Below are 27,061 nucleotides of genomic sequence, written 5' to 3'. Positions count from 1 at the left end.
TGAAATAGTTCTTGGTAGCTTCACTCTTTGAGGACTTCCCACCCCCTCACCCCCCCTGCCTAGTGATGGGAATAAATTAGCTCATGAAAAAGAAATGTTCTTTGTCCTGCATTTTTTAACAAGTACATCCATTTTGTTTATAAAGAAAAATGGTCCTTTATAATGAGATTCTACAGAGCAGAGGACACAGGCTGAGTCTGAGGAGAGGAAGAGTCCTCCATCACCTTTTCTATACAATCGCTGCACAATAGCATATGTGAGTTGCCTGGGAACCGCGGAGCAGTTTCCTTCCAACATCTAAGCTGCTCCAGGGTCATTGTAATTGCCCAGTGAATACAGATCTCACACCTGCTCCTCATTTAACATGTTAATTTGAGTATCCAGTCTGCCCGTGATTTATTGCTCTGTTTATTTGTCATTTGCTGAAACTAAAATTCATATCCAACTGTTTATTTAATTTGGGCTTTAAACAGCCTTTACATCCTTTATTAGATGTTTAATCCCTTTCACAATATGGATTGTAATACACATCAAAGGTACTAGGGAGATCACAGAGTGGCTCAAATACCACTTTTTCTGCTGAAAACTTGTAGCTTGTGTCCTCCCAGAGCAGGATTTCCTGCTTTGAACAGGTTCCATCTTTCTGATGCTCGTCTTTGACAACAAGCATAGCGTTGTAGTGCGAATGCCTAGACTTAGCTGAGGGGGGTGACACCGTCCATTTTTCTTACGCTTAGCCTATGAAATGCAGGAATGGTAGTGGTCTCCTACAATGGAACAGACCACTGGTCCAGCTAGAGCAATATTCTGCTTTAATAATAGTCATCATCAAGTGAACTTGCAGAGAAGTCCTTAGTTGGTAATTTTAGAATAGTCTGTCTGCAGGAAATCTGTCATCTTCATCATTATTAATTGGTGGCTGATTGTCTGTTTTGGGGCAAGCTTCTGTTTTTGGGACGGGGAGTAGGAGTCATCTGATTTAGGCTTGAAATTTTCATCTTTGTGTGTTCCAGTTTGTCTGGGTTTTTCTCATTTGTTGCACTACCTTAATTTTTTCACATACTTTGGTGTTTTTAAAATTCTTTTCCTTGTTTTCTCTTCATATTTTTGCACCTATCATACCCCCTTGATGTCTTAAACTGAGACCAATAGCATGAGATGTCTTCATTTTCCACTACTGGGAATCATCTTATACCAGAGAACAATCTCTAGTAAGACAGACCTACCAAATGCTGCCCATGTTTATCGTATGATGCATATTCTGTTTGCTTTAAGTCCTGGTCGTTTGGCTGCTGGTGAATGTGCTCCTAAAATGCTCAGTCTGCTAGCCCACTGCCCCATTGATACTCTGTTAATATCTGTCCATCTGCTGAGCTTTTGTCTTGCAACCATTTTGAGGACTCTCCTAAGTAGGTGTTGTTACTACTCCCTGTAACACAAAACCTATTCACCCTCCTTATTGCAGTGGTCAAGGTGGGGAATGATCTGTGAAGCAATGAGATCTTTACTGTTTACTAAACAAGTTTTGGCTGTTTTATTTCCTTTAAATACAATTAAATTTACAATTACATTTTTCCAGAGTGTGGAGTCTTTTATTATTTTTTCCCCCCTCTCTGTTTTCCATTTTTGGAGGGTCAAGTGTCTTGCCAATGCAGCCACATGTTCCTCCTGTTACGCAAATATGCCACTGGCTGTATGCTGACAACCCCCCCAAATTAGTAATTTTTTGATGAAGAAGAACATTTTGTCTAATAAAAACTACACGCTTTGCTAATACTGGAAAATGAACACTTTTAAGGAGAAAGATGAGGTACAACAGTAGAGAGCATTGCTGTACCTACCGCAGTCTGTTGGTAGCTCTTCATGCTTCTATGCAGGCTTATGCCTTCAAATACAAGTGTCTTTAGCAGTCAATAAGAGTTCTCTGCTGTTAGATTTCAGCAGTTTGTCCTCTTTTTTTTTTTTTTTTTTTTTTTTTTTTTTTTTTTTTCCCCAAGATGAATCAAACCTGGATGCCTTTTTCTGCAGGACTCTGTGTGATATGTTTGATATATTAGGTTGTTATTTAATCCAACTATATATCAAACATATTCCTACAGTGTCCTGTCCTGTCTCCGGGGGTTTTAACATAGTAGAAGGCAATATGAAGGAGTACATTCACTCACAAGCAGGTTTAGAAGACTTCCTGTAGACTCCTAATCTAATCTGATTTAAAATGCATATATGAGGTGCTCCTTTATCAGTAGAGTTGCTCTTGTAGGGACTTCTGAGTTGTGTAGGGCCTTTAGGACAGCGAGCAGCAGCTGTGCCAAGAACTGACTTTCACTGAAATGGTTATTGTGTTTTCCATGGCTCAGTGCAGTAACTTAGACATATTGGGTTTCTCTTAATGAAATAGAAGATGAGAGCTGCTTCAAAATAAAATGGTTTGTCTTTTGTAATTTTTTTCTGCTGTTTAGCAATGAGATTTGGGGGCTCATTTGTTCTTCTATTAACCCTGACTTCACTTATGCTGCCCCTAATAATGGAGATGCTATAGAAAACTGGTTAAAATGCAGTATAAAAACATCTCAATTTTTTTTTTTTTATAATGGCACAATTGATGTCGTCAGGATATTTCATGCTATGGACTTTGTAGTTAGCCTAATAATTTTGGTTTGTCTGTTCTGGGGACTTCATTTTCCAGTTCATTTATAGCCATACATAGTCGGTAACAGCTTATTAGTTTAAGCTTGTGGACAAGGAGATGCTGATCTTCACGGGGACTACTAAAGGAAGAGACTGGTCACTTGTCTCATAGATATGGTTTTCTACAGAGACCCAAGTAACTGAAACCTTACAAGGTGACATCTTCTGCCGTGTGTCACACTGTTGCTCCTAACTTTGTTCATGAAGACAGTGAACTGACACGTTGTGAGGGTACTGCTGATGAGTGTGAACTTCAGCCAGCTCAGGACACACTCTGTAATGATGAGAATGGGTAGCAGCGGGACGCTCTTTTAGTGCGTTTTGCTGTGCGCAGCCTGGACCGCTGCATGTCCTTGTGGCTCAGGACTGCACGTTGGAGGGCGCGGGCAGGCGGACCCGCAGCGCTGGGCAAGCAGCGTGCCTGCTCCCCATTGCACACATGGGTGTCCTGCCCTTAGATGTCACCCCCGAGGGTGCCAAAGGGAAAACTGCAGGGAAGGACTGGAAAACAAAGATTTGTCAGGAAAGATGAAAACTCAGAAGTTCCACAGTTTGAGTGCTGTGTAAGGCTGGTTCAGAAATAAATTCTTCACAGAAGGGATCAACTGTCAATAGAAAACTTTTTTCCAGAAATACAAGAAGTTGTGAGATAACAGGAAATGGAGGATTTGGAGGTTTGAGGAACTCGGGGTGTGGTTTTTTCTTCCTGCCCCTCAAATTTCAATATAATTGGAAAGAATTAATTTAGCACATGGGGCGGGAGAAAATCTGTTATGTGATGAGACACTAAGGTTTAGCTACTTACTGTCCTGCTGAACTTTACCAGCCTGCTCCATGGTGGAAATTCATCCAGCCATCGTACAACGGCGTTCTCGGTAATGCAAGATTTGATTTCTCTGCGTTCCCTTTGAAAGTTGTTGTTGTTGCTTACCACCTACGTGCAATATTTAGTTTGCTCACTGTGCTGAACTAAGTTCAAACAGCTACTTCACCCTGGGTTTGGTGAATGGTTTTTCAAAAATTGAATCCCATCTGGGCACATAACAGCTGCCTAATAGGTTAGAGTACGGTCGTGGGCATTTTATTAAACTTTACAAAAGAATGACGCTGTCTTTATGATAAATAATCAGATACTGAAATGCTCGCTCACTTAGGTTTGAATTCCTGATAATGCTGACATATAAAGAATAATACAGACAATATGTTTTGTTATGTTGGAAATGAAAATTTTAGAACTTTATGTAACAGAGAGCCTTAGACAGAAGTGCAGTAACAGTCTGCTAAATTGACTGTCATCCAGTGGTACTTCTGTTGATACTGCAGTTTAAGTCTTCAGTCAACTTAAATCAAAGTCAACAACGTATCTATTTTAATAATGAAAAGAAACCTGACTATACTGAATTCCGTATAGCCGCTTCGGTTTTATGATGCTGTGACTGAAGCAAGAGTTTTATAAATATGACTTGAGGCCTGTTGCATAAATTCAGGACCAATGTGATTCCCATTTAGATGTAATAATGGTTGTGATGTTACATTGCAACAAGCATTGCCAAAAATTCATGTGGACCATGACTTGCTCGCTTTACGAAGCGATTTCTTATACTGTTATTACAAGGACACATGTTTCAGTTGATGGGATTAGCCCCACAGCAAGGCAAGACTTGGTTCGCTTTTCCCTGAATTAGGTGGCTTTTCCTAAAGGACAAGAAAAAATTTAAAGTGACAAACAATCTACATGCTAGTTATTATTTCAGATTATTCAGTTTTTCTGGTGTCTATGGGTGCTACAATTTCATCTCCTGGACTTTTTAGTTATGTGTGGTTATGTGAAGTGCTATGGGACTGAGCACTGCTTGGTTTGCCATTTTGTAAGGATTTTTAATTACTCATAATTATCTTTTGTTATTGTATAATTTACTACTATTTAATTAGATTGCAGTAACAGAAATAAACCTGATTTAAATTTAGATGGATGCACTTAGACTTGCAGATGAAGTGCTCAGTTTTCTAACTCAAAGCCCACTTAGCTGGCGACCCTAAAGTTAGTTATTTGACACAAAAATGCTGTGATTACATAAGTTGGAAGAAATGCGTGTTTCAAAAGGCTCATCTCTCACAAGATGGTCTGTCCTGGTGCTGCAGCCGCCAGCCCTGCTGGTGGTTCTGCTTTGGGAGCTGGTAGGCTTGTGATCTGACCGCAAACAAAATGCACTCTGTTGGGTTATTTTTATAAAAACCAGTCAGAATATGTGGCCCAGGCCTGACTCTGTTGAAAACAGCAATAACCGTTTATCTCTATTTTGTGAACTGTTCAGAAGGTAGTAAGCATGTTAAATGGATAAATGTTTTCACTGTTTGTTTAAATGATTAGAAAGCCAGGGAAGTTGTTTTATGGAACAATAGACTTGCATTTAAATAGCAAGAAACGGCATTAGGAACAGCTGATGTCTGTTTGCACATGCTTGTTGAAAGACACGTTTGGATGACTGAAGTGTTCCAGACAGACCTTTGGAACTTCCTATCTCCAAGATGACTAAACTGGACTGCTTCACACTGCTGCTCTCTGTGAAATGACAGCTCTTACCAAAAGCTCTTAAACCTATGTGCTTGCTTGGTATCTGCGCTACATTTCTTAGTACAGGTGAATGAGACAATATACATTTATCACTGTTCTTTTTTAATGCTTCAAGTCTTTTAAGTGTTTAGAAAATGCTCCACCTAGTTTAGTGATCCTGGAAGCCAGTATTATAGCACTACAAAAATAACCTTGATATGGAAAAACAAGAATTTCTTTTCAAACCTGCACTTGCCTGAATGTATTTTTGAGTAGCCCTAGTGGAGGTAATGTATTAGAAAGCTGGCGGCGGTTCTTCAAGTATCTTGTGTGATACTCAGTTTCATGTGTGAGCAGCCACAGGGGCAACTTAGCATGTAAATCCACTTATGCTGACTCCCCGCTTTAGTCCACGTGAAACTCCTTTGCAGAAAATGATGCTGTAGGTCTTACTGAATTTGCAGATGTATTCCAAAATCTTCTTGTCTCACTTTGTGTGTGTCCTCAATCTTGAAAATACAACTGCTTTCAGGTGAATAATGTGTGACATTGTTCTTTCTTGGTTATAGCAAGCAGATGAGACTCTGGATTTCGAAGAACAGATCCTGGAAGCAGCTAAATCCATTGCAGCTGCTACCAGTGCCCTCGTGAAGTCAGCTTCAGCAGCCCAGAGAGAACTGGTGGCACAGGGAAAGGTGGGTAAACAGGACAAGTAGCAACAGTAGGAGGGGGAAAGCATCAAAACTGAATCTAGCCTCTTAACTGTCCTCTGTTAAAACAGTAGGAAAGGAGCTCAGGAACAACTAGTGAAAATGTAAATCTTTTCATTGCTCATCACAATACATGGCCCAGGCCTGGTTCTGTGTAAAAAAAACACAACGCGATTATGTTTGCTTAAACCTCGCACATGTAATCAAGTGCTTGGCTCTTCAGATGTTTTAGCTGTGGGGAGGTGTTGTGTCTGTGGGGGTTTTTCATTTCATGAAGATCTGTGATTCAAGCTAGCAATGTATAGTCCTGCAAGACAGCTTGGGGATCTAAAACCAAACGTCGCAGCATACAGTACGACTCTGGACCAGAACAGCACTGAGCCTCGGAGCTGAGCCCTCAGTGCGCTGGTGGCTGATTCAATGGGAGCACAGGCCTGCATGCAAATTCACTACATTTAAGTGGACGTGCTTGTAATTATTGTTGGGGCCAACGGAAAGAGTGCTTGTAACATGTCGTCCTTTTGGTCTGGTCAGCATTGAGGTCTTTGTAATTCATTTCATATCTATCACTGGGGGGGGGGGGTCCCTGTTAATATACTTTGAAACTTAAAATCTGGACATCCAACAGATGTTGCCTGTTAGAACAATTTGTTATGGGATCATTGCTGTATAGTTACAGCTTCCAATTTCATCTAATTCTTTATTCTGAGCAGACTGTGTCATGGATCATGTCATAGAAGTGCTGTGCTGCCCACTTCAGCTGGGATTCCTGGGGAGCTTGTGCTTTGAGCTCCAGCAGGAGCACAGAGCACTCATTTCAGAACAACAGTGATGTAACTGCTTGAGAAGACCCACCATAAACTGTAGCTGTGGAACTTAATCAATAAGGCATAAAATGGGATAGTAGTAACACCTGTTGAAATCTGGCTGTGGAGACAGTCCAAAAAAATGAGAATTTTTAACTACCTGCTTCACTTAGATTATTGTGCAGTCTGCTTTTATGTGATAAGACCCACTCTTAGTTTCATGATGACAGATACAGTTTGCTTTGCTTTCCTCACCACCACAACCGTAAAGCTACACAGAATAATACAGAATATATATCTATACTGGTAGCAGCCCTGAATCTCCCTCGGGTGGTTTTGGCTTCTTTGCTCCCACAGTTACATTTCTGTTTGTGTCTCAGACGGAGGCTATAACAGCACTTGCATCCTGTTCTATCCAGGTTCAGGTGATGGCTAAACCCACTTTAATCTGGCCGTTTGAGGAAAGCTGCAGCCTGCTGTTCTGATAGAAGCACACATGGCAAATACAGTGTATTCACAGATCTGTTCAGCCTGCTTTACTGAATTTATCCATTGTGCATTATCTGTCACTCTTCTATAGAAATTTCGTAACAGATCAGGAATTTCTGCAGCAAATGTTTTTTACTGGTGGTTTCTTGCCTGCTTGGAGGATCTGCAAATAATACTGTGGTCTTATAGGGAAGAAATTAATCCCAACCAGAATTAAAATTTAATGAAACATCAAACTTCAGAACTGTTTGTGGCACATCCTCTCATTATGATACTTCTCCACAAATAAATAAAGCCATTAAGATACTTCTGAAATAATGAAGCCCTAACCCATTTTCTTTCTTTCTTTACTAATTACTGGTGCTTAGGTACTTGTCACTATGGGGTGTCCTCTGACTGCGGTCGGTGGTAGCCTGTATCTCCAAGTCTGCCACAAGCACAGGAGGCTGGCTTCTAAAATGACTGGCCAAATTCTTGCCCATAGCAAACGGCTTCAGCCTGGTGGGAAGATTTTGTTACTGGTATTGGGGGAAGTGTTTTGTTTTCATAAGAAACCTTCTGAGGCATGTGGTATGGGCTCCTTCCAGAAGAGCATGGCTGGCATATAGGCAGGAGGGACAAGTTTGATCTGCTCCACATCCGTTGCCTCAGTACTGAAGAGTGAATGGTACTGACTGTTGGCTTAGATTCCTTGGTAACCTTTTTATTTTGTATGGAGGCGGAAGGAAATTCTTACCCAACTGCATGGATGTATGTGAACCATGCACGTTCTTGTCCCAAATAAATTTCTGACATTGCTTGGTAAAGGCTGTGAAAGTATCTACAGGGCAAATTGGTGCAATATTGTAGTTGAAGAGTTTGCTAAAGAAATTTTAAGTGAAACTACTTTCCCCTGTGATATTATAAAAAAATCAATTTGACGTTAGGCAACTGTTTCTGTTTCTGCAGTATAGATGAAATCTGGGAACTGTCTCCTTCCACATCACCCCCCTGTTCATTCACTGACACACACACAAGCACACATAATTCAGACACCAGTAACTAGATTCCTTCATCTGTGGTCTACTTAAAATACATTTTCTGGGGACGATTAGGCAAGAAAACCTTGAAACCTTAAGAATTCAGGACCTGCTGTATTCTTTTGTAGAACTGATTTCTCAGTTATATGGAAGTGTCCCCATAGCTATGAGAGAATGCATCTTCTGTTTATGTTGATGCTACACATATGGATTTGATTGTGATCCTTGGGATCCTCATTATGCATAAATCCCTGATTCCATTTCTTTTCAAATACAACAAGTGTCTAGACCATGTTTACATTTCACATCTTCCAGCTTCTCTCCCAAAATCTCTCAGATCCAGGCAGTTGGGGGTGGGGGGCTGGCAACCGGCTGTAGGATTTTGTTTCATTACTTTCATCTGACGTGGGAAGAGAACAGTCTCCTGGTTGTTGCTGCTACTGCTGATGCCATGAACGCTTCAGTGGATAAGCGGTATAGAAAAACAGGCTGCTTTCCTCGAATGCCGTTATCAGGCATGAAGGCAGTAAGGGGGCTTCCCTGAGGAGCTTTCTGGTTTGTACCTTCCCATAGCGCCAGAATCAGAAGAGATTCAGGAATTATGTAAATCCCAATGTGTTGTGGAGGCAGAAATACGTCATTTTAAAGACTAGGAGATTAGGAGCTGCTGTTTCAACTGTTGCTTAGGCCAAAGTCTCAGCTGCAACAGTCACTGCTCTGGGATTCCTACATACGTTCCAAGGACGGGGCAATTCAAGCAGCATAGCGAGCTGGATGCTGCGTGAGCAGGCGGGGGGTGCTGGAAGCATGCTTACTCTGACAGCTAACTTACAGAAGCAGAAAATCCAAGTGTATGTGCTGGGCACCGTCACAGGTGCAGGTGTTCCTTTTTTCACGGATAACTTAATCTAAATCTGAGAGAAAGCAATTGTGTTTTCAGTTTCATTGTAAGCCATCTCTGAACTGTTTTTTCAGGTTGGAGCGATCCCTGCAAATGCAGCTGATGATGGACAGTGGTCTCAGGGACTTATTTCCGCTGTGAGTAACCGCTTGTCTTAAGCAACTATAGTACCTTCTCTGAAGAAATGGTATCCTGTGAGAATGCAGAGACTTTTTTTTTAATGTGTCCTAGGCCCGAATGGTGGCAGCTGCAACCAGCAATCTTTGTGAAGCAGCTAACGCCTCAGTGCAAGGCCATGCCAGTGAGGAGAAGCTCATCTCATCTGCCAAACAAGTGGCAGCTTCTACAGCGCAGTTGCTTGTGGCTTGCAAAGTGAAGGCTGATCATGACTCTGAAGCCATGAGGAGACTACAGGTACTTGTGTTCTTAACTGCTGAAAAGCCATAGCAGTGTTACGTAAACACTATCTTAACACTATGAACAAAGCCCAGATTTTAGGAGTAGTTTCTTGACTTTTCAGAATTCTGTTCAGTTTTAGTTCCTTGTGGGATTCTGGGGCACTTTCATTCATCCAAGGATGTGATTTTGCATTTGTCGCTATTCAGCAGCAGCTACAGCTCGCTTCATTGCTTGGTTTTATTTTCATTTTTAAAAGATGTTGACAGATGCAAACTTCGCCTGGCCTGTGCCAAGCCCCGGGTTAGGTGCAATACTGATAGATTCATGTTCATGATAAGCCACAGGAACACATGAGCTGCGAACGTTTACTACGTGCTTTTTTGTAGTCAGTGAGTATGGTTTCTGTGCCATTGTTCTGCGTTCAGTGAGACTCCCGGTGAGCTTGTGAAGAGGTAAACACACTTAACTTGGTAGCACTGGAGTATTCTCCTGACCTTAGCAAGGTTATGCCTGTCCTCAGCAGAGTACTTGCCTAAGTGCCAGCCTGGGTTGTGGTCAGGTTTCCTTTGTTTCTAGGAGTCAAGAGAGCAATTGTAGATAGAACATTTCTAAAATGGAGAAACATTGTCAGACAAAAACAAGAACAGAAGGCGATGCAACATCTCAGCTGAAGTCTGATTTAACTTTTTTATATGAAACTGGCTCCCTTTTACATTACACATCCATTTCACATTGCTTTTTGAACTATTACTGAATTAACAGTGTTACAACAGGTAAAATCTAATGTCTCTGGAAGTCTTGTTTAAGGGTGTTCATTTAAAAAACAGCTGCAGCTTTCTCTGATATGCTGTCCTGCAGGCTCAGTCAGGAATGTAAGAACTATTTCAGCTCCTGTTTTCATACCACTAACGTGGAGCATCTTTGCTGATGGTGAAATTGCCCCTTTTTCTTTTATTTGCACAGATGCTACTAATGGACACTCAACAGTTCGTGCACAGATAGGTAGAATCAAGTGCAACAGAAATGCGTATGAATGACTGTCTGAGCCAGAGGAATTGATGTCATTGTTTTCTTTCTAAGTAGAAAAAGGGTTTAAATATTTAGGAGGAAAAAATAAATGTATGAGTGCGTGACAAATCTGTTTCTACAGAAAACATGTTAATGTTATCCTAGGGATGAGATGGGTTTAGTGCTTTACAGTGGATTCATATAGATCGACTTTGTCAAGAGTCTGAGGGTGAGAGAGGTACCAGTACCTGGAAGATGGTTCAGACTGTAATGCAACCTGCACTTTCATAGCCGAATGCCAGGATGGATCTGAAGGAATTTTAAATGCAGAACAAATAATAGAAACAGGAACAAAAGCAAGTACAGGAGACTGTTTTCTCAGCTCTGCCAGGAAACTCAGGGTACTCAGTCACTGTAGACTAATATTATTAGACATGGAGTGGGAAAAGTTGGAAGGGAATGTGAAGAGGAAACGAGCCCAAGCACAGACTGAAATTGAACTTTGCCACTTTACCAACCTTCATATTAGTTCCAAAATGAATAATGAAGGGAAAAGCAAGTTGCATTTGGAAATAATGTCCTTTATTATCATAGCAAAACCAGTGAGTTGATGTCTACTGAATATTTTTACTGGTGGATTTGCCAAAACTACTGAAGCTTTTGAGCTGGCTTTGCCCCCAGCACAAATATTTTCACATAGCTTTAATCAATAGGTTAGGTCAGGAGTCTGAGTATATTAGTTTTCTCTTTCCCACCCCACAAACAACGGCAAGCTCTGGGAGAGGACGTTTGAGCTGCATTTCCTATGAATGCTGACTTGGAACACACTGTTACAGAGGCTGTTCCAAAACTTAATGAAACAAATGGAAATGTTTCTGTTCTCTTGTGGATGAGCTCCAGACTGAGCAGAGCAAATTTCAAATAATTTGTCCTTGGGTCATTTCGGGTGGGAAGAGAGTTAAGCTGAAAGGGAGATGAAACTGGGAATGTGGGATAGGGCTGCGGGGGGGGGGGGGGGGGGGGGGCAGGTTCAGAACTAGCCCATGTGCCTTCCCCTCCTCGTGCCGCTGTGTCTCCAGCGTGTGCGAGCAGACTGTCTTTGCCAGTGGCCTGTGTGGGAACAAGTGTTCTCAGCACCCAGGACACCTGGGGACATCAGGAACCACAGGACAGAGAACTCTTCTCCTGTTCTCTCTCACTGCTTGTCACAACATTGCAAGTACCTACCCTTTTCCTGCACATTGTGAAACCACTGATGTTGTGTATTGGTGTTGTTGACTGATTTGCTGTTAAATACTAGGGTTTAGGGTTTAATATGAGAAAGCCTTACTGGGTCAGACCAAAAGTTCATTAAGCCCAATCTATATCTGGATTCCAGCAGTGGCCATTAGGAAATGCTTAGAGAAGCAAGGAAGAACAGGGTAAGCATGCGTGAAACTCTTCTCGACTACGTTCTTAGATTTCAAGCATTTTCACCTTGGGAACTTCCCAAGCCAGTTGCAGATTCTATACATTTAGTAAGCCTCATCGGTTTTCTCCTTTTAATTTATCCAGTCCTCCTTGACCCCACGTAAACTTTTAGTCTAATTAACAGTTCTTGGGCAGATTAAACTAGGACAGCTATAACTATGTCTGTCCCAACCTGCTTCGGCTGGTTTAAATCCACACAGTAGGATCAGCTGAATGACATACAAATTCATTCCTGTAGCACTCAGGTCTCAAATTTTATTTACAGGGTAGGCACCTTCCCAGGGTGGGGGTTCTAGCAAGACTTAACCATTCGCATCCTTCTCTTCATGAAGTATTCAGTTGCTCTTGAGGGTACCTGGTACAAAGTAATGCTGTGCAGTGTTACAGAAGTCAGTTTGAGTAGGGATAAATTCATGTTGCTTTGACCAGGCTATACTACTGCTGGAACTTTGATAACATGTTTCTTCTGGTATCTCAGCTAAATTCCTCACAATTAAATAAGATATCTCTCCATAGCATTCCACTGTGCACTGAAGACTTACTCACAGTAACAGGTGATCTAGGTGTTCCTCTTGCTCAGGGGAGGTGGAAATATCTCTGAATGGTGCCCTGTCTCATTCTCTAAAGTTGTTCATTTGCTAAAGCACTTTGAAATACATTTGAGGACCCACCTTTCAGTATTTGTATGTATAATGGAGTAGAAAACATACAGCCAGGTCCCCCAGGCAGTCCCTCAGAATGAGTGAGCCGTGACCCCTCTTAGCACTAAGTCCACATCAGCCCAGAAGTTTCTTTTCCTGCTGCTGTCCTGACATTGATGAATAGATGGAAAATACATTGATAAAAAGAGGTAGAAAGGAGAAGGATTCCAGTAAGAGCCAAGAAGGAGGCATAGGTCATATTTTTATATAAACCAATTTAAAATACAAAATATCAGACATAAGGCTTATCTGGGACTCACAAATTTAAAGGACTGCTAGTGGTATATAAAAGATCTCATTTATGTCCCCATATACAGTACCCGTTAAACCAGGGACCATTCTCCCAGAGCCAGCTTTTTGCTGCTTTCCCCAGCTGCCGGTATGCTGGAGCAAATCCAGTGCCAGACGTGACAGTGCTGAGCCCTTACTACTGCCCCGGGTCAGTGCAGGGTGTATATGGTGCCAGCTCCATCTTTTAGCTTTAGGAGAAGAGAGGTTTGCATTTTGTTTATGACAAGGACTCTTCTTCCACTCACCTCCAGGGGTATCACAAGAGATTCCAGGGCCACTCTGGTGTTCTCCTCTGTATCCATCAAACCAGTGCCTGTGGACATGGCCATTACTGAGCCTGCAGTGTGGAACCTCTGCTGCCACATACGTATTACAGTATAGCAGAAACAGCTTTGCCAACATTAGAATGCAGGTGGCTTAGTTACCTGTCTCTTTTTGATGCACAATTGCTGACACAACTCGGTTTAGACAACAAAAAATGTATTATAAATGTTTGACTGTTGATCTTTAGAAGTCTGAGGATTTTTAAGGAAATAGAAGTTTAAATGTGAGATAATCACGGCTGTGTAAGTACCTGATTTGCCCTGGTGAAAGTCCATTAAACAACTTCATTGCCTTAAAATGTTTCTTTACGCACTAGCTTTCAATTTCTCTTTTTCTTCCTCCAAAAAAAAAAAACCTCTGATCAAATGCATAACGTAACTGTATGCTATTTTATCCACTGTTTTATTTCAAACTAAAATCTCATTTGTGACTTTCCCAACTTCCAGCTTCTTAAATAAAGGAATTGTGTTCCTCTCTGTACTGTTGATTTTGAAAGATTAATTTGGGTTTCACTGGGAAAACCAAAACAAAACACGCCTTTCCTGTGTAGTTTTAGCAAATAGCTAAAATAGCAAAGAAGTTTCAGTTTTGGTGCTCAGATGAATGAATCCATGTTAGTTAAGCTTTTTCGGTTTTTTAATACTAAATTTCTTTTGTCTTTTTCAAAGGCTGCAGGAAATGCTGTCAAGCGAGCATCAGACAATCTGGTCAGGGCGGCCCAAAAAGCAGCATTTGGGAAAGCAGAGGATGATGACGTTGTGGTCAAAACAAAGTTTGTGGGTGGCATTGCTCAGGTTGGTACAATCATCCAAGAAGTAAAACAGAGAAAAGCTGTCACAGAAACACAGCGTGGTGTTACAATGTCCATCTGCTGCGCTGCAGGCTGGAAAAATCTGTATAGAAATTACGATAAATTTTGTGATGCCTCACCGTTAGGTAACCACCGACATAACAGCAAAGTGATGTTAAAGTGTCTACACTTCTTCGTTAAAGCATTTACTGTCATAGCAGTTACCATTGTCCAATATCTTTCTCGTTTTGTTCTGGTGAAGTTAATGGTTCTTTTCAGACTTCTGTTATGTACTTTGAATATTCCCAAGCCTTAATGGAACACTAGTTTTGTGTGTATACAATCAAAGAAATAGAGAGTGAGAGAGAAGGCTGATGACATTTTGTTACTGTGACCATAATAAATATGAAGAAATAATAACATTATTTAAGAATAGATTCCAAGGCTTTGAGGTTGTACCAACTTCTGCATTCACTGTTATGAATGAGTAACACCATATACTGTGGTCACAACTTAAAAGATACTGAAATTTATCATTTCTGCATGTCTGTAGCACTGTCATTTTTCCTTTGGCGTTTTGAGATGCAGGAGAATACTGCGGGTACCTGCAGTAGTGAGTGTTCAATTTTGCTGTCACTCAAACATTAAGACATGTGCTAACCCCTCACCCTGATGAAGGTTGGGGGAGCACAGCACTATGAAATCCATCTTGGATGTACAGTAAAACTAGGCTGGTAGATTCTTTTTTTCTTTTTTTTTTGTCCTTTTAAAGAAATGTGGGGATACGATACTGTTCTTGATGGCATAGTCCTGAAACCTGGAAAAATTTGAACAATTCCTGCCAAAGTCATTGAAATTTGGTGCTTCTCTGAAGAATGCTCAAGGTCTATCTGTGACTGGTGTCATAGAGAAAGAAATCTTGTTTTACAGACAGTATTCCTTGCTATCGTAATTCATACTTCTGTTTTCTAGATCATTGCAGCCCAAGAAGAAATGCTGAAGAAGGAAAGAGAGTTGGAAGAGGCAAGGAAAAAGCTGGCTCAGATCCGCCAACAGCAATACAAATTTCTACCCACAGAGCTGAGAGAAGATGAGGGTTAACCTGCTGAGATTTTTGTCTTTTTTTTTCCTTTTTTTTTCTTTTTTTCTTTTCTTTTAAAGAAATAAGCTAAAGGGAGACAGTACAGTGAGAACTGCTTTGACAACATTCTGGTATGCCAAGCACTTACCTAAATAAACTGCCTGTTATAGCTTTGGATGAGCAGAGGGCAATAAACACTTGTTCTTTCTCATCTGGTCAGCTGAGGTGCATGATCATCAAATAATGGTACAGTGTTAGGTTCATCATTCCTGTTCCTTCCTTGACTTATATCTCAGGAGAGAATGTTTCACTTTTTACTAAAGATACTAAGTCAGTATTATTGTCACTTTCCTGATGCTTGAGGTATTTATCGTTCCTTGACTTGTTATAAAACATTCATAATACTGATAGGAAAACAGTCAAGAAATCTTTCATATGATAAATATCACATGAGCTGGTGGTTCTCCCCCAACTACCCTTGTAAAAAGAAGACCAAGATGGAGAAGGGTGTATGTCTGAGTGGAGAAACATGCATGAGTGTGGGTTTGAAGAAGATGCCTGTCCTCTCTGTGTTATATGGCTGGTTCACCCTGAAACTGGAGGAATTGTCTCTGCACCTGTTTGCACTAGTAGTATTACTCCTTACCTGATACCAACAAGCTTCTACTTGTACAGTATTTAGGTTTACAAAATGTGGCAATAGCCATTCTTTAAAGAGCTCAGAAAACAAAGAAATGGAAACCTTGTCACTGCCTCAGTAATAGCAGGTTCATGAAGGAAAATGCTGTTTCAATTATATACCTCTAATGTGTGACTACTCTTACAGTATTATACACACATACACATGCTCTAACATTGGACTGAATAGTTTGCATTTTGTTTTTTTTAACTGAAGTTGTCTGGTTCGTACTGTGGGATTTCTGTTAGAATGTATGTTAGTAAAAAAAGGGAAATGCCCAGTACAACAAAAGACTATCACAGCTCCTGTTATTCTTTTAATAATTTCATTTATAATTATATTGTTTTGAAACCTGTGGGTATTGTAGGAGAAAAGAATAAGTAATTTACAAGTAGACTTTTCCTGTAATATATTTTTAAAAAATCTGGACTCTAGGGAGTTTGTTTTCATAGTTGGTATTGATGAAAACGTACACACCAAGGAATTGCAGAGAAGGAATAGCAGCAATCTATCAGCAGGTTTTGTCTTCAGCTGCAGAAAGGTATGGTGCGCTCTCCATATCTCTGTTGTGACCTAAACAACAGCAACACGGGTAGAGTGAGTAACACATTCTACCTTGTCAAAGAAAGAACACAAATCACAGCAACTTTAACTAGTAAAAGCTAAACTATTTGACTAACTAAGAACACCGTAATCTCCTAACAAAACCTTCTGACATGCCTCTAACTCCACTCAAGCCCTCTTAAACAACAGTGTCTATTTAGGTCAAAGGACGTTGCTGCTCCAGCCCTGGCAAAGGCTGTGCTGTTGTTTGGGTACCTGCCAAGTATATTCAGCTGAGCCTGTTAACATTGTACGCATACCCACCTCGTTGTCATTGTTGCAGAAATACTTGTCTTGTAGACTCCAAAGTAACCCCCCTAGTGGTAGGTTTACCAGTTTAGTAGCTCTAACTCATTTAACTTACCTGCATGAGATATAATTATCAGGAATTTTGTCACACTAGTGTTAAATATATAGCAAAAAATGACTAGAGAATTAATAAATATTGAAGTGTACAAATATTTTTATTGTTAAGAGTCTCTTCTCTGGTACTGACCTATTTCAGATACAGTAGAGTTGCTGGAGAATCCACGATCACAAGAGAGAGAGAAAAAATTGGCAAATCCCAAATGGAATCACTGGCATCGACAGATGTGCTGTGATGTGTAGGCTTGTGTGCAAATACAAATCCTTACCATCAAAGCTGAGCATTTCCGAGTTCTGTAATTTTCCACTTCAGCACAATTGATTTTTCTTCACTCAACGCAGTGTGAGCAGTCACAGCATCTCAATGTTAAAAATTCCTACCCCAAAAAAAGAGGCTTCCTGTAAATTTTGAGGCAGAAGGCTAAATTGCTGTTTATTGCTGTAAGACCCAAATAAAGACAGCTCTAGTGGTAGGGATTTGCTGCTGCTGTCGGTAGGTCCAGCTTCTTTGTAGCTTATGGCTCTTTTTCTGGATAGCCTCACATTCCCATCTCTTTTTTGGAAAGATTCACCAGACAGAATTGTTACTGCTTCCTTTCAACCTATGTTTAACCTATTATTTGGTCTCATTAAAGCATGAAGAAAGATGATGCTGTCCTTGGCACCATGCCAGTATTTTACTGTAGGTATAATACTGTTGTAATCCATTTTGATCGGGATGGTATTTGCCAGTTTGAAGGAAGCCAAAAGCCTGCTCAAATGCTACAGTGTGTGGACATTGTAAAGCTAGAAATCTTTATTAGGATGTAGAAGGAAAAAGCATGCTCAAATTGTGTCCCAGCTAAATTTGTTTGGGAAATCCATTTTGGTACAGTTACTTTGAGACTTCTCTACTTCTGATTTAATGCCCCCTCTTATTTGACAGAACGTATTGTTCTTTTTTTCTCCTTAGCTATGCGCTTGGTAGAGGAACCACAGTCAGATGAGTAGCCGAGCTGAACAGCTGAAGTATTTTTTTTACGCTGAATTTTTGGTCTTCACTTGGGAAACATTAAGAGACTATAAGCGCATCTTAAGTCTTACTATTTCAGTTTTTTCTTGTTATAATTTGCAGTACCACTGAAGTCCACATGTGAACATCTGTGGCGTTTGGAACTAGTCGAAGCGTTTATTTGGCAGGGAGGCTTGCAGCAGGAAGGGACAAGTTGGAGTGAGAGATGGAAGCGAGTTAATAAGAAGGATAGATGTTTACTTTGTTCTGTTAACTTGTGAAATGGTAAACGAGCTCTGTTGTATCTCACCCTTCATGTGGATTTCACTTTAAGGAATTGTATGCAAATTAAAAGCAAAATGCCTCAAAGTTGCTTGTGTACAAATAGTCTAGTGTTGTTTCCCCAACTATTTGGAAAATAATTTGTCTAAACTTTTCTACATCAGAAGTCTCAAAGTAAGAAAAGTTTTGAAACAAAAATTGAAGACTAGACTCTTGTTTCATCTGTCCCTTTCCCTTTCATCTTCTGCATGTTCATTACTTAGTTCCTAATGAAGGGATGAATACATAATCTCAGAAATCTCCTCAAGGTAAATATGTTTAGCTCATGAGCACATTTTTGCTTTTAATCAGTCCAAATTGATACGATATTCACCCCAGGAGTATGGCATGTGCCATCGCTACATGTATCTGCCCTACATGATTTTATTGTATTACTGATCTGGAATTTGGGAGATTTTTGTGCCTTATACTGTAAAAGTTTTGTCCTTATGTAACTGCATCATGATTAACAAAGAGAGAGTTACCTGCCCCTAACTGTTATGATTCCTGAAACATGCTTTTCCATCTTCAGGGTGGCATACATTACACACAAAGCCTGAGTCATTCCTGTTGCAATCTGTGTTTTAATATTGTGCTACATCCCTGCAGTGCTGCAATGTTTGGCTTTTTAGGGTTTGGCAAAGAAAACCGGAAGGTGTGAGATTTGCTGAAGGCCTGGATGTAGGTGGGGAACACTGAGGACCCAACTGGTCAGCCTGAACCAGCTGCAGCCCAGCCCTAAGAGGGCAGCCAGCCCTGTAACAGAACAATACATCTCTGTAGCACAGAATTTATGCCAAATGCAGAAACTGTTCGGTGATGCGAGTAACAAGTCCCACGGTTATAAACTGCTGCTTTGCCTAACCATAGTACGTGTGCCACAGTTAGTTCAAAGGCAGGCAGGTGCACAGCCTGGATCTGGCTCATGAGCTATGATCCGTTTAACACGTGAACTCCGTCCTTGGGCACAGCGCATCATTCAGTGGGGAGCGATGCCGAGATCCTGAGCGAATGTTGCTAAGTGCATGCGGCGCTGGGTAGATCCACACGGGATGTACCTCAGCCCGAGAGGCAACATCCCTGCCTCCACCGCAGGGCTCAGGGGGACGCGCTGCCAAACTCACACTGCTTCCGTCAGCACTGGGCAGGAGCAGGGCCTGGTACTGGGGCACGACGTCTTCAGCCACTGGTCGGTACGATAATTCTGGCGGAGTACCCCCTCTGTCAGCTGCCTGGTGTCACGTTAAGCCGCTGAATGTGATACTTCCTTGTTGGAGTCCACTTTGTGCGTTGGTGTCTCTGGCCTGCTGGCCTGAGCCGTGGCGGGCTGGGGGAGGCGTGGGGAAGGTGGTGCCGGCCCGTGGGGTCTGCCCAGCCACTGCAGCGGGCGGGTGCTGGGCGGGGGGGGGGGGGGGGGGGGGCTGGGCGGCTGCGGTTCAGCACCAGGGAAATCGAACAAGAGAATCCATCTACACCAGACGTGACCTAGGTCAAGGGCCAGGCTGAAGCAACCCCGTGTCCTAGAGCGGGCATGTGCCGTACCCGTGACAGTTCAAATCTGGCAGCATGATTAATTTTGCCCAAAGATTATTATCGGTCATTTATTGAGCTACAAGTAAGTGCCATTTTGTCACTTCTTTAATTTGTTAAAAATAATAAAGAAGTAGAGACTTGTCTTTTCTCTTAAATTAGTACACTTTGTTGCAGTGGAAGGACCTTCTGTTCAAGACAGTTTTGGAATTCTAAGCCGGAATTTCTTGGGGGTTCATCTGTCACTTTAATGACTTCCCTTCCTGTTAGAGTTGTAACCTCAAGCAAGGCACAAAGGACTTCATAGTCATGCTGCCACACCAGCATGTATAGTGTTTATCTGGCCACAAATATAAATAAATTTACTTTTTTTTCTTCACCAACAATAAGCCCTTGAAGGAATTCCTTTTTTTCATGCATGTAGGTATTTGTGACTTGTGTTGCACTGGTTGTCATGCAAAGGATCAGTTTGTTCCTTAAGCAAAATAAGGCAGAAGGTGTATCTGTCCACAAGGCTGGGAAAAGGCGGAATTCCCGGGTGACAGAGGAGAATGCCCTGTGTAACGCTCTGCTGCACCAAGCTATCAATGCTCACTTTGTGGTGTATGTCAGTGACACTCAATAGCCTTAAAATTAAGTATATCTAAACCACACATAAACATGTACAAAAGCCAAACAGCAGTTATTCAAGGGTGGTGAATGCTTGGTGGTGGGGGTTTTTTTTGGGGGGGAGGCTAGTTTTGCTTTTATATTCATTACAATTTCCATTTCATTCAACAGATAGCAGTCGGTGGCTGTATGTACACGGGCTACTTCAACTCTCGCTATGAAATCTGTGCCTGAGAGCTGCATCTTAACTAGTCTGATGTTGCTACCAGCAGGAGCTGGCTCTGGCACACCTGCCCTCATGTCTGAGTGGCATCTTTTGGGCATTCTGTGTGCTCCTCAAGTGGATCTGTCACCAGATGTGTATCGTGTCTGTGGTTATTTGGTAGCTTTCTTCCATGTATTCTCCCTGACAGAAACAAGATTGCAGAAGCTCCCCTTGTAGGGTTGTTTAGCTGAATATTTAAATGGGGGCTATAAAGGCCCTAGGCGTGTTTCAGGCTAAAATATTTGAAAATATTTTTTAAAATATTAAAAACCTACTAAAATTAAACTATTAGAATCTTTTAAAATAGATATTTTAAACTACTAGAAAAAAGCATTTGGCAAGTTTGCTATCTGCTTTTATTATCTGTGCAGCATTATTTTAATTTGTTTTGAAAACTTTGTAGGCACTACTTTAGACTAGATTCTAGGGAAGTTAACTCTTCGTGCTTGCACAGTAGGGCCGAGAGACTTAAAAACCAAACCACAGTGTTTGACATGCTTGGGTCCCTTTTGACTTTGTCTTTCTTCACAAGTTCCTTTGCTTTTCCCTTTCTCTTGTTCTGAGCGTTCGTGAGAGCTGGACTTTCTCCCTGGAGCATCTTTTAACAGCACATACACTTAAGTTTTTCACCTGTGCAAGTCAGTCAGTTACATCTAGCGTGGCAGAAGAAATACTAATATGTGGGGTTTATCCATGCCTAATTTGGATAATGTAAAGCATACATAACAAACACGATTTTATTTTCCTAGTCCTTATCTTCTTCAAGTATATTTATTTGTTTTAAAAATGGATAACAGGGGCTGGTGACTTCTTAGCATCCTAAAATCTACACTATGAGGGTTCATCCCAGGTGAAGAGGGTTTCTTTTGGCATGTTTACCTATAACTGGTATTTCTATAAAGTCAAAATCTCTTTATTAAAAATATACGTGGAACATCAAGTTCAGAAGTTTTGAAGATGAAAATTCACTTGTGGTACCAAATCAGATGTTAATTTAGGAGTCTCAGAAGCATTTTGGAGTCTGTGGAAAAAATATTGCATTAGGACCATGAGAAAATGTTGCTGGCTATTTTCTTAATACAGTTCTTGCTCTTAGAGTGCTACATTTAAAAATACTGGTTGGAATCTTCAGTCCCACACACATCAATATTTGGTACTTTCTAGGCTGTTAGTATAGTCTTTGTTTTAAAATAATTGCCTGTAATATGGTCCATCTTCTCTGAATATGGTTCAAAATCAGTCGTCTTTGTGGCTGTTTGTATTTTGTAAGGTGCAACTGACTGAGTAAAAAGGTTAATGTAGAGGTTTCTTCCAGCATTATAGTTGATGATCTTTGCAAATTGCATTGTATAATCGAAGTTACTGATTAAAATACTTACTTGAACATGAGTCACTGAACTGTTGACCTGATTAAGTCTTGGAAACAGTGGTCCATTCTGGGATGGTGGGTATATTATAAATATGTGTTTGTATTGTCTTGGACATTTTCCAGTTTGACAATAAATACATTGCATTTTATTAAGGATGTACTGCCACAGAACAGTTTTATCAGCCTTGTTTCTGAACCAGAAAAGGTATTTATGCCCCCATTCACCAAATGCTGTAGCTCATACCTGTAGTATTTAGAAAAAAAAAAAAAAAAAAAAAAAAAAAACAAACACAGCAGAGTCCTTCATATTTTGTCTGCAATGTAGTTACCTCAACTTGACCTGAATGGGATTAAACCCATGCTTGTGGGACTTCCCAAATGACAGTGTTCTGGACCCTCAGAGAAACAACACATGGCTCATATGCTTTACCACATGCTACTAGTTAGAAGCACCTTCACCATCATATCCATCCCAAGATAATCATAGTGGGTTTCAAGTATTAATAAGAATACTCTGCTGCTAGAGACCATTCCTTATTTGTGGTTCATAAAGCACTACAAATGAGTCACTCTAATTTCACAGATGGCAAAATTATGTGGCAGGAAGGGAGATGGTTTGTCCAAATCCACAGAGCAGGTTGCACTGAATGGAATAGCCAGTCAAGTTCCTGTGGTCCAAGAACTAGATAGACCAGTAGTAGCCATATGCAGGAAAGGGTTAATATTTATATTCCCGTCTAGTTACTAACTGTCTACATTATTTTTTGCATTAATGTTTCTGCACTCTGTTGGTTCCAGAGAAATCAAATGCATTCTTTTTTGGTAACTGATAGCACAGGGACTTAAACAGTGATTGTGATTAGTGCCAAGAACAACCATCTTTCACTGCCAATGCTTTAGACAAACATCCTGTCTTCCAGAGTTGAATTTAATCTGCAAGAATCTCTGCTCAGTGTCTTGGCTTTGCCTTGTGTTGTAACCGCTTCTGTTAAGGCACCAGCCTCAGCTCTTGTTCAGTAAGTACGGACTTAACGCAGCATTTTTCTCTTTTTCTACAAGAGAAGCGACAGCTTTAATACTTTGGACAAAGCTCTTCAAGCTTATTTAAATTAGCCTCCTGCTTTACCAAAGCTTCCTGCAAAATATGATGAAAATCCTGAGGCACTGGAGCCTTTAATGTGACACTTTTAGCCACAGAACCAGTTTTGAAGTTTACTCAGAGATGCCTTTAGTCATCTGTAGTTATGTGAGACTGGGACATTAAGAACGCCACACTAATGATTCCGGGCTGTCTGCAATTACTTACTCTTTGCCTTCAGCTATATAAGCATGAGTATTTTCTTTCTTCTAAATATTCATCTTTTGTTTGCATTTTTTAACAATAAATGAGTTGAAATGACACTGTATTTCTAAAATGCTCACGCAGTTTCCCAAGATCCAGTCTGAGGATTATATTTAGTTATACTTTTTCTGTGCAAATTGTTAGCTATTAAAAAAAAAAAAAGTGGCATACATGGCAAAGATGGTGTGAAACCTCTAGTAGCTCAAGTTCATATGAAATGTTTATACTTGAGACTTTTTTTTTTTTTTTCTTTTACTGAGGGGGATAGCACATTGCTTTACTAACAATTTAAAGATTGCCATTTATTGTTAGTTGAAATTTTGTGAGTTGAAGTGGTAGAGTCACTGTGGGAATATTTGAGTTATGACCTAAGATGGAGGCGTGTTAGGAAACAAAATGGGTATATTCTTCAAGCCTAGACTGAACTTTTGTCTCATGAAATCACTGGAGACTTCACCTAAATGTTTATTTCTCTTGTCTTTTTGGTTATTGGTTTTGTCTCCTTTCCTCTGCTCATGGTTGGCTTTTTTCCTTGAAAGTCAGTATGTCTCAGTATGTGCAGGTTTAGTCACAATCATGTCTGTCTGTGGAGAAAACATGGGTCTTAATGTCAACATTTATAACCAAAATCAGGAACAGTATGTCCCGCAAATCAAGGTCAATTTCACCAGTGGTTTTTATCAACTATCATTAGTGCAGAACACTCAGTCCCTAAATTCATGAAACTACAGTACAGGAACCGAATTCATCCTCTCATAAATTTTCTCTTAAATAGATTTGAAAATTGGTGAGTTCAGGCAATCCAGACTGTAGGAATATCTGTTATGAATTCAAACAGAGGAGTGTTAGGACACAAATTTGATATATTCTTTGAGCCTAGATGGAACCTTCGCTTCATGAAGTCTGTAGTGATTTTAGCTAAAAGAGTATGCTGCTTTTTCCCTCAGAAAAATGAAAGTGAGAACTTTAGTATGAACTTGCTGTTCTTCCTGATCTCTCATATATAGCTGATCTCTTCTGATCTGGAACTTCATGTTACTGAGTTTTCACATACAAAAACTAAGTGGGGGGAAAGATAGGAGTTCAAAAAGAAAATCAGCTTCATTGGTCATTCTGTTGTGCTTCACTTGCAGTCCAGTTGCCATCCTCTATCACTCAGTGGTGACAATAAGGCTGTTTAGGGTAATTCTCAAGCCAAACCACTGCTGTGACATGCCTGTGATGCTTCCAGATCCTGCATCCCAGCAATTCAAGCCACAGAGAGAATTTTCTGGTTAAGTTTCTTGACTGTTCAGGAGTCATCTCGGACCTCTTCCAAATCACAGGAGTGGCTCTTTATTGCATGACCAGATCAGTCATATTTCAGTTTGTCCAAGATCTTGTCATCTGGAAAGAGGCTAGATGAAAAAAATTTCTTTATAAGGGCGTCCTATACCTCTCCTAAACCTGGAAAAACTAAATATGCTGAATATCTCCTATACTAAATGCTTTGTAAAACAAAATAGACTGCCAATGCACCCATCTCAGAAGGGGTCAGAGCCTATTCAGATCTTCTTCCCTATCTTAAGTGTAACACCCACCAAAAAGAGAACTTTCGACCTATAGTTTTTTTCCAAAAGTATTTGCTAGCAGCAGAGTCCACACTGTTTGGTCCCTATTCAGATTCCTAATGAGTAGGTTCATAACATCTGCCAATGAAGGTAACAGCCTTTCCCTTTTAGTGTTTCATACCCTTCTTGCTTAACATGCCCGGGTGGTTCCTAGTATACTAATTGCCTGTGAGTGGAGGGAGAGCTGCTGGATACAGAATAGGAAGTTGCCCGTTCTTTTGACCTGGGACTGCAAGGCAGGCACAGGTTAGGGAGTGGCTTTAGGATTTGTAGAGTCTCCGAAGTCTGGTGGGTCACGCAGTTGCAGTGGAATTGAGATGCCAGCACAGCTTTGGGTAGGTGGGAAGGTGCACTGGAAATGGGGCTGACCAAACAGCACAGCACAGGCAAGTCTAAATCTTTTGCTGGAGAAAAAAAAAATCACTTTGAGTAAGAGCAGGGGGGCAGAACCTGAGATAACAGCTTTCCAACCTTTTATAGACACAACGGATGATATTGCTGCATCTCTACCATGTTGCAAAAGGGAAACAGAGTAAGGACTGGAAGGGGTCTACTTGGATTTTCCTGTAACAGGTAAGTGGTAAATGCTGGGTTCTGTCTTCAAATTCTTCGTGAAATTCTAAAACTACCTAAATTGAGACAACAAGCAGACCATTTGAGGCTTGTTTCAAATATTTGCTTCCAAGCAGGGGTTATACTGTCTGTAGTTGCTCCCAGCCAGTAAGAATGGTAAGTCAGACCTGCAGTTGACACTACTGATGGTGAGTTACAGAATCATGTTTAAAATTAGGTAAACTCACATGTTGCTTTGGTCCCTTTTGATCTTGCAGACAAGTAGGTGGTGGCATTTGAGACATCTGTGCATTTCTGAGAGTCCAGGCCACCTTTAGAGTTCAAACAGAAATACATGCTATAACTGGGGCATGTTGAAAGCTATGACTTCATTTCTTAGAACTTTTAACAGCTGTATAGCTCAAAGACAAATAACTCATCCCTGGCTGGTCCCTGTAATAACACAGACATCCAGAAAATGCCTGGCATTTTTTGGTTCACTACTTGAGATCAAATTCCTCTGATTTTGTTTCCCTCTGGGCTAAGAACAGACTATTCTTAACGCTGTAGCCCTAAGGAGAAATTTTGCGTCCTGCTGCAGCTTTGTTTCTACACGTGTTACATGGTCTCTGGAAAATTCTACTCCATTTAGTACTATTTGTCCAGTCTCATGTCCAGCCCCTTCTATCAGCAGCAAGTTCCTGTTGTTGCATTTGATTTTAAAGGAAAAAGGCATCTGTTCGTTCAACACCCACTTGGCAGCTCTTCAGCCTAGCTGCATCCATAGAGTCACAGGGAGCTCCGTGAAGAAGCTGGCTCCCACAGAACTAATTCTGGGTGCCAGTGCTGAATGCCCTGACGACTTGTTTTCCCCTATGGAAACTCTTCTGTGATCAGAAATCTCGAACTGTCAAAGCAGAGCATTTCAAAGGGCAGAAATTCTGAAATCGAAAGGAGAGTCTGTTCTGGGAGCTGAAGGAAGAAGTGGGTTTTGGTTTAAGCTTAAGTGTCTGAGAGCAGACACAGCTCCTCTGGATCTGCAGATGTGGGGGATACGGAGCTATTTAAATTCACAGTACTGCTGGTGTAAGAGGAATTGATATGTATTGGTCCTGAATTAGTTTAGGCAGGAAGGGAATCCTGGACTAGTCTTTAAGTATGGCTAGAGGGGAGTACAAATCAACTCACTTCTGACATCAGGAATGAGAAACAGGCTCATACAGTCACAGTAAGGGTTTGGCCTCGGGGCTTTTCTCTGTCCCTTACAAGTTGTTACTGAAATTTGTGATGGGAACCCAGTGCTAGGGTTACAGGTTAATCAGCCTGAACCATCTAATCTAAACAACTACCCAGATTGCTGCAGTCTGTCAAACTGAGCTTTCTGGGAACAGGGTTCCAGCACAACGCTGTGTTTTCTCTAGTAGGACTGTATTTCACCATGACATGCTTCTCAAGAACGCATCGTGTGAGACACTGTAAGGTCGATGCAACTATGGCTCTCTGTGGCTGGAGTTAGTGTCTAAGCGGCTTCTGCTGGCTGCTGTATCTTAAAAGCACTCTCTAGTGCAGGCTTCATATCCTCGCTTGTGTCTG

The 27,061-nt window shown here is 40.9% G+C and overlaps 1 protein-coding gene and 1 long non-coding RNA gene across 7 annotated transcripts in view; one reads left to right on the top strand and one right to left on the bottom strand.

Annotated features, from left to right (window-relative positions):
- Positions 1 to 22,253, top strand: part of TLN2 (talin 2) — a 206,220-nt gene extending 183,967 nt beyond the window's left edge. For all 5 annotated transcript variants that reach the window (XM_080395552.1, XM_080395551.1, XM_080395553.1 and 2 more), the window contains 5 exons: positions 5,812 to 5,937; positions 9,242 to 9,304; positions 9,399 to 9,581; positions 14,029 to 14,154; positions 15,123 to 22,253. In XM_080395552.1, the coding sequence (XP_080251678.1) occupies positions 5,812 to 5,937; positions 9,242 to 9,304; positions 9,399 to 9,581; positions 14,029 to 14,154; positions 15,123 to 15,251 (627 nt within the window). In that variant the 3' untranslated portion in view covers positions 15,252 to 22,253. The remainder of the gene's footprint in view (positions 1 to 5,811; positions 5,938 to 9,241; positions 9,305 to 9,398; positions 9,582 to 14,028; positions 14,155 to 15,122) is intronic.
- A 1,651-nt stretch (positions 22,254 to 23,904) lies between these two features.
- LOC308067210 overlaps positions 23,905 to 27,061 on the bottom strand; it is a 29,249-nt gene continuing 26,092 nt past the window's right edge. The window contains exons 2-3 of one of the 2 annotated variants that reach the window (XR_013929493.1): positions 25,717 to 25,800; positions 23,905 to 25,320 (exon numbers count right to left, since the gene is read on the bottom strand). This is a non-coding gene — a long non-coding RNA (uncharacterized lncRNA). Of the gene's footprint in view, positions 25,801 to 27,061 lie in introns of both variants that reach the window. The other variant, XR_013929492.1, reaches the window with a different exon arrangement.

This window comes from Falco punctatus (assembly GCF_963210335.1).
Source record: "Falco punctatus genome assembly, chromosome: 7".
Taxonomy (NCBI): Eukaryota; Metazoa; Chordata; class Aves; order Falconiformes; family Falconidae; genus Falco; species Falco punctatus.
Note: the sequence above shows the minus strand (reverse complement) of the source record. Positions and strands in the feature narration are given on the sequence as shown.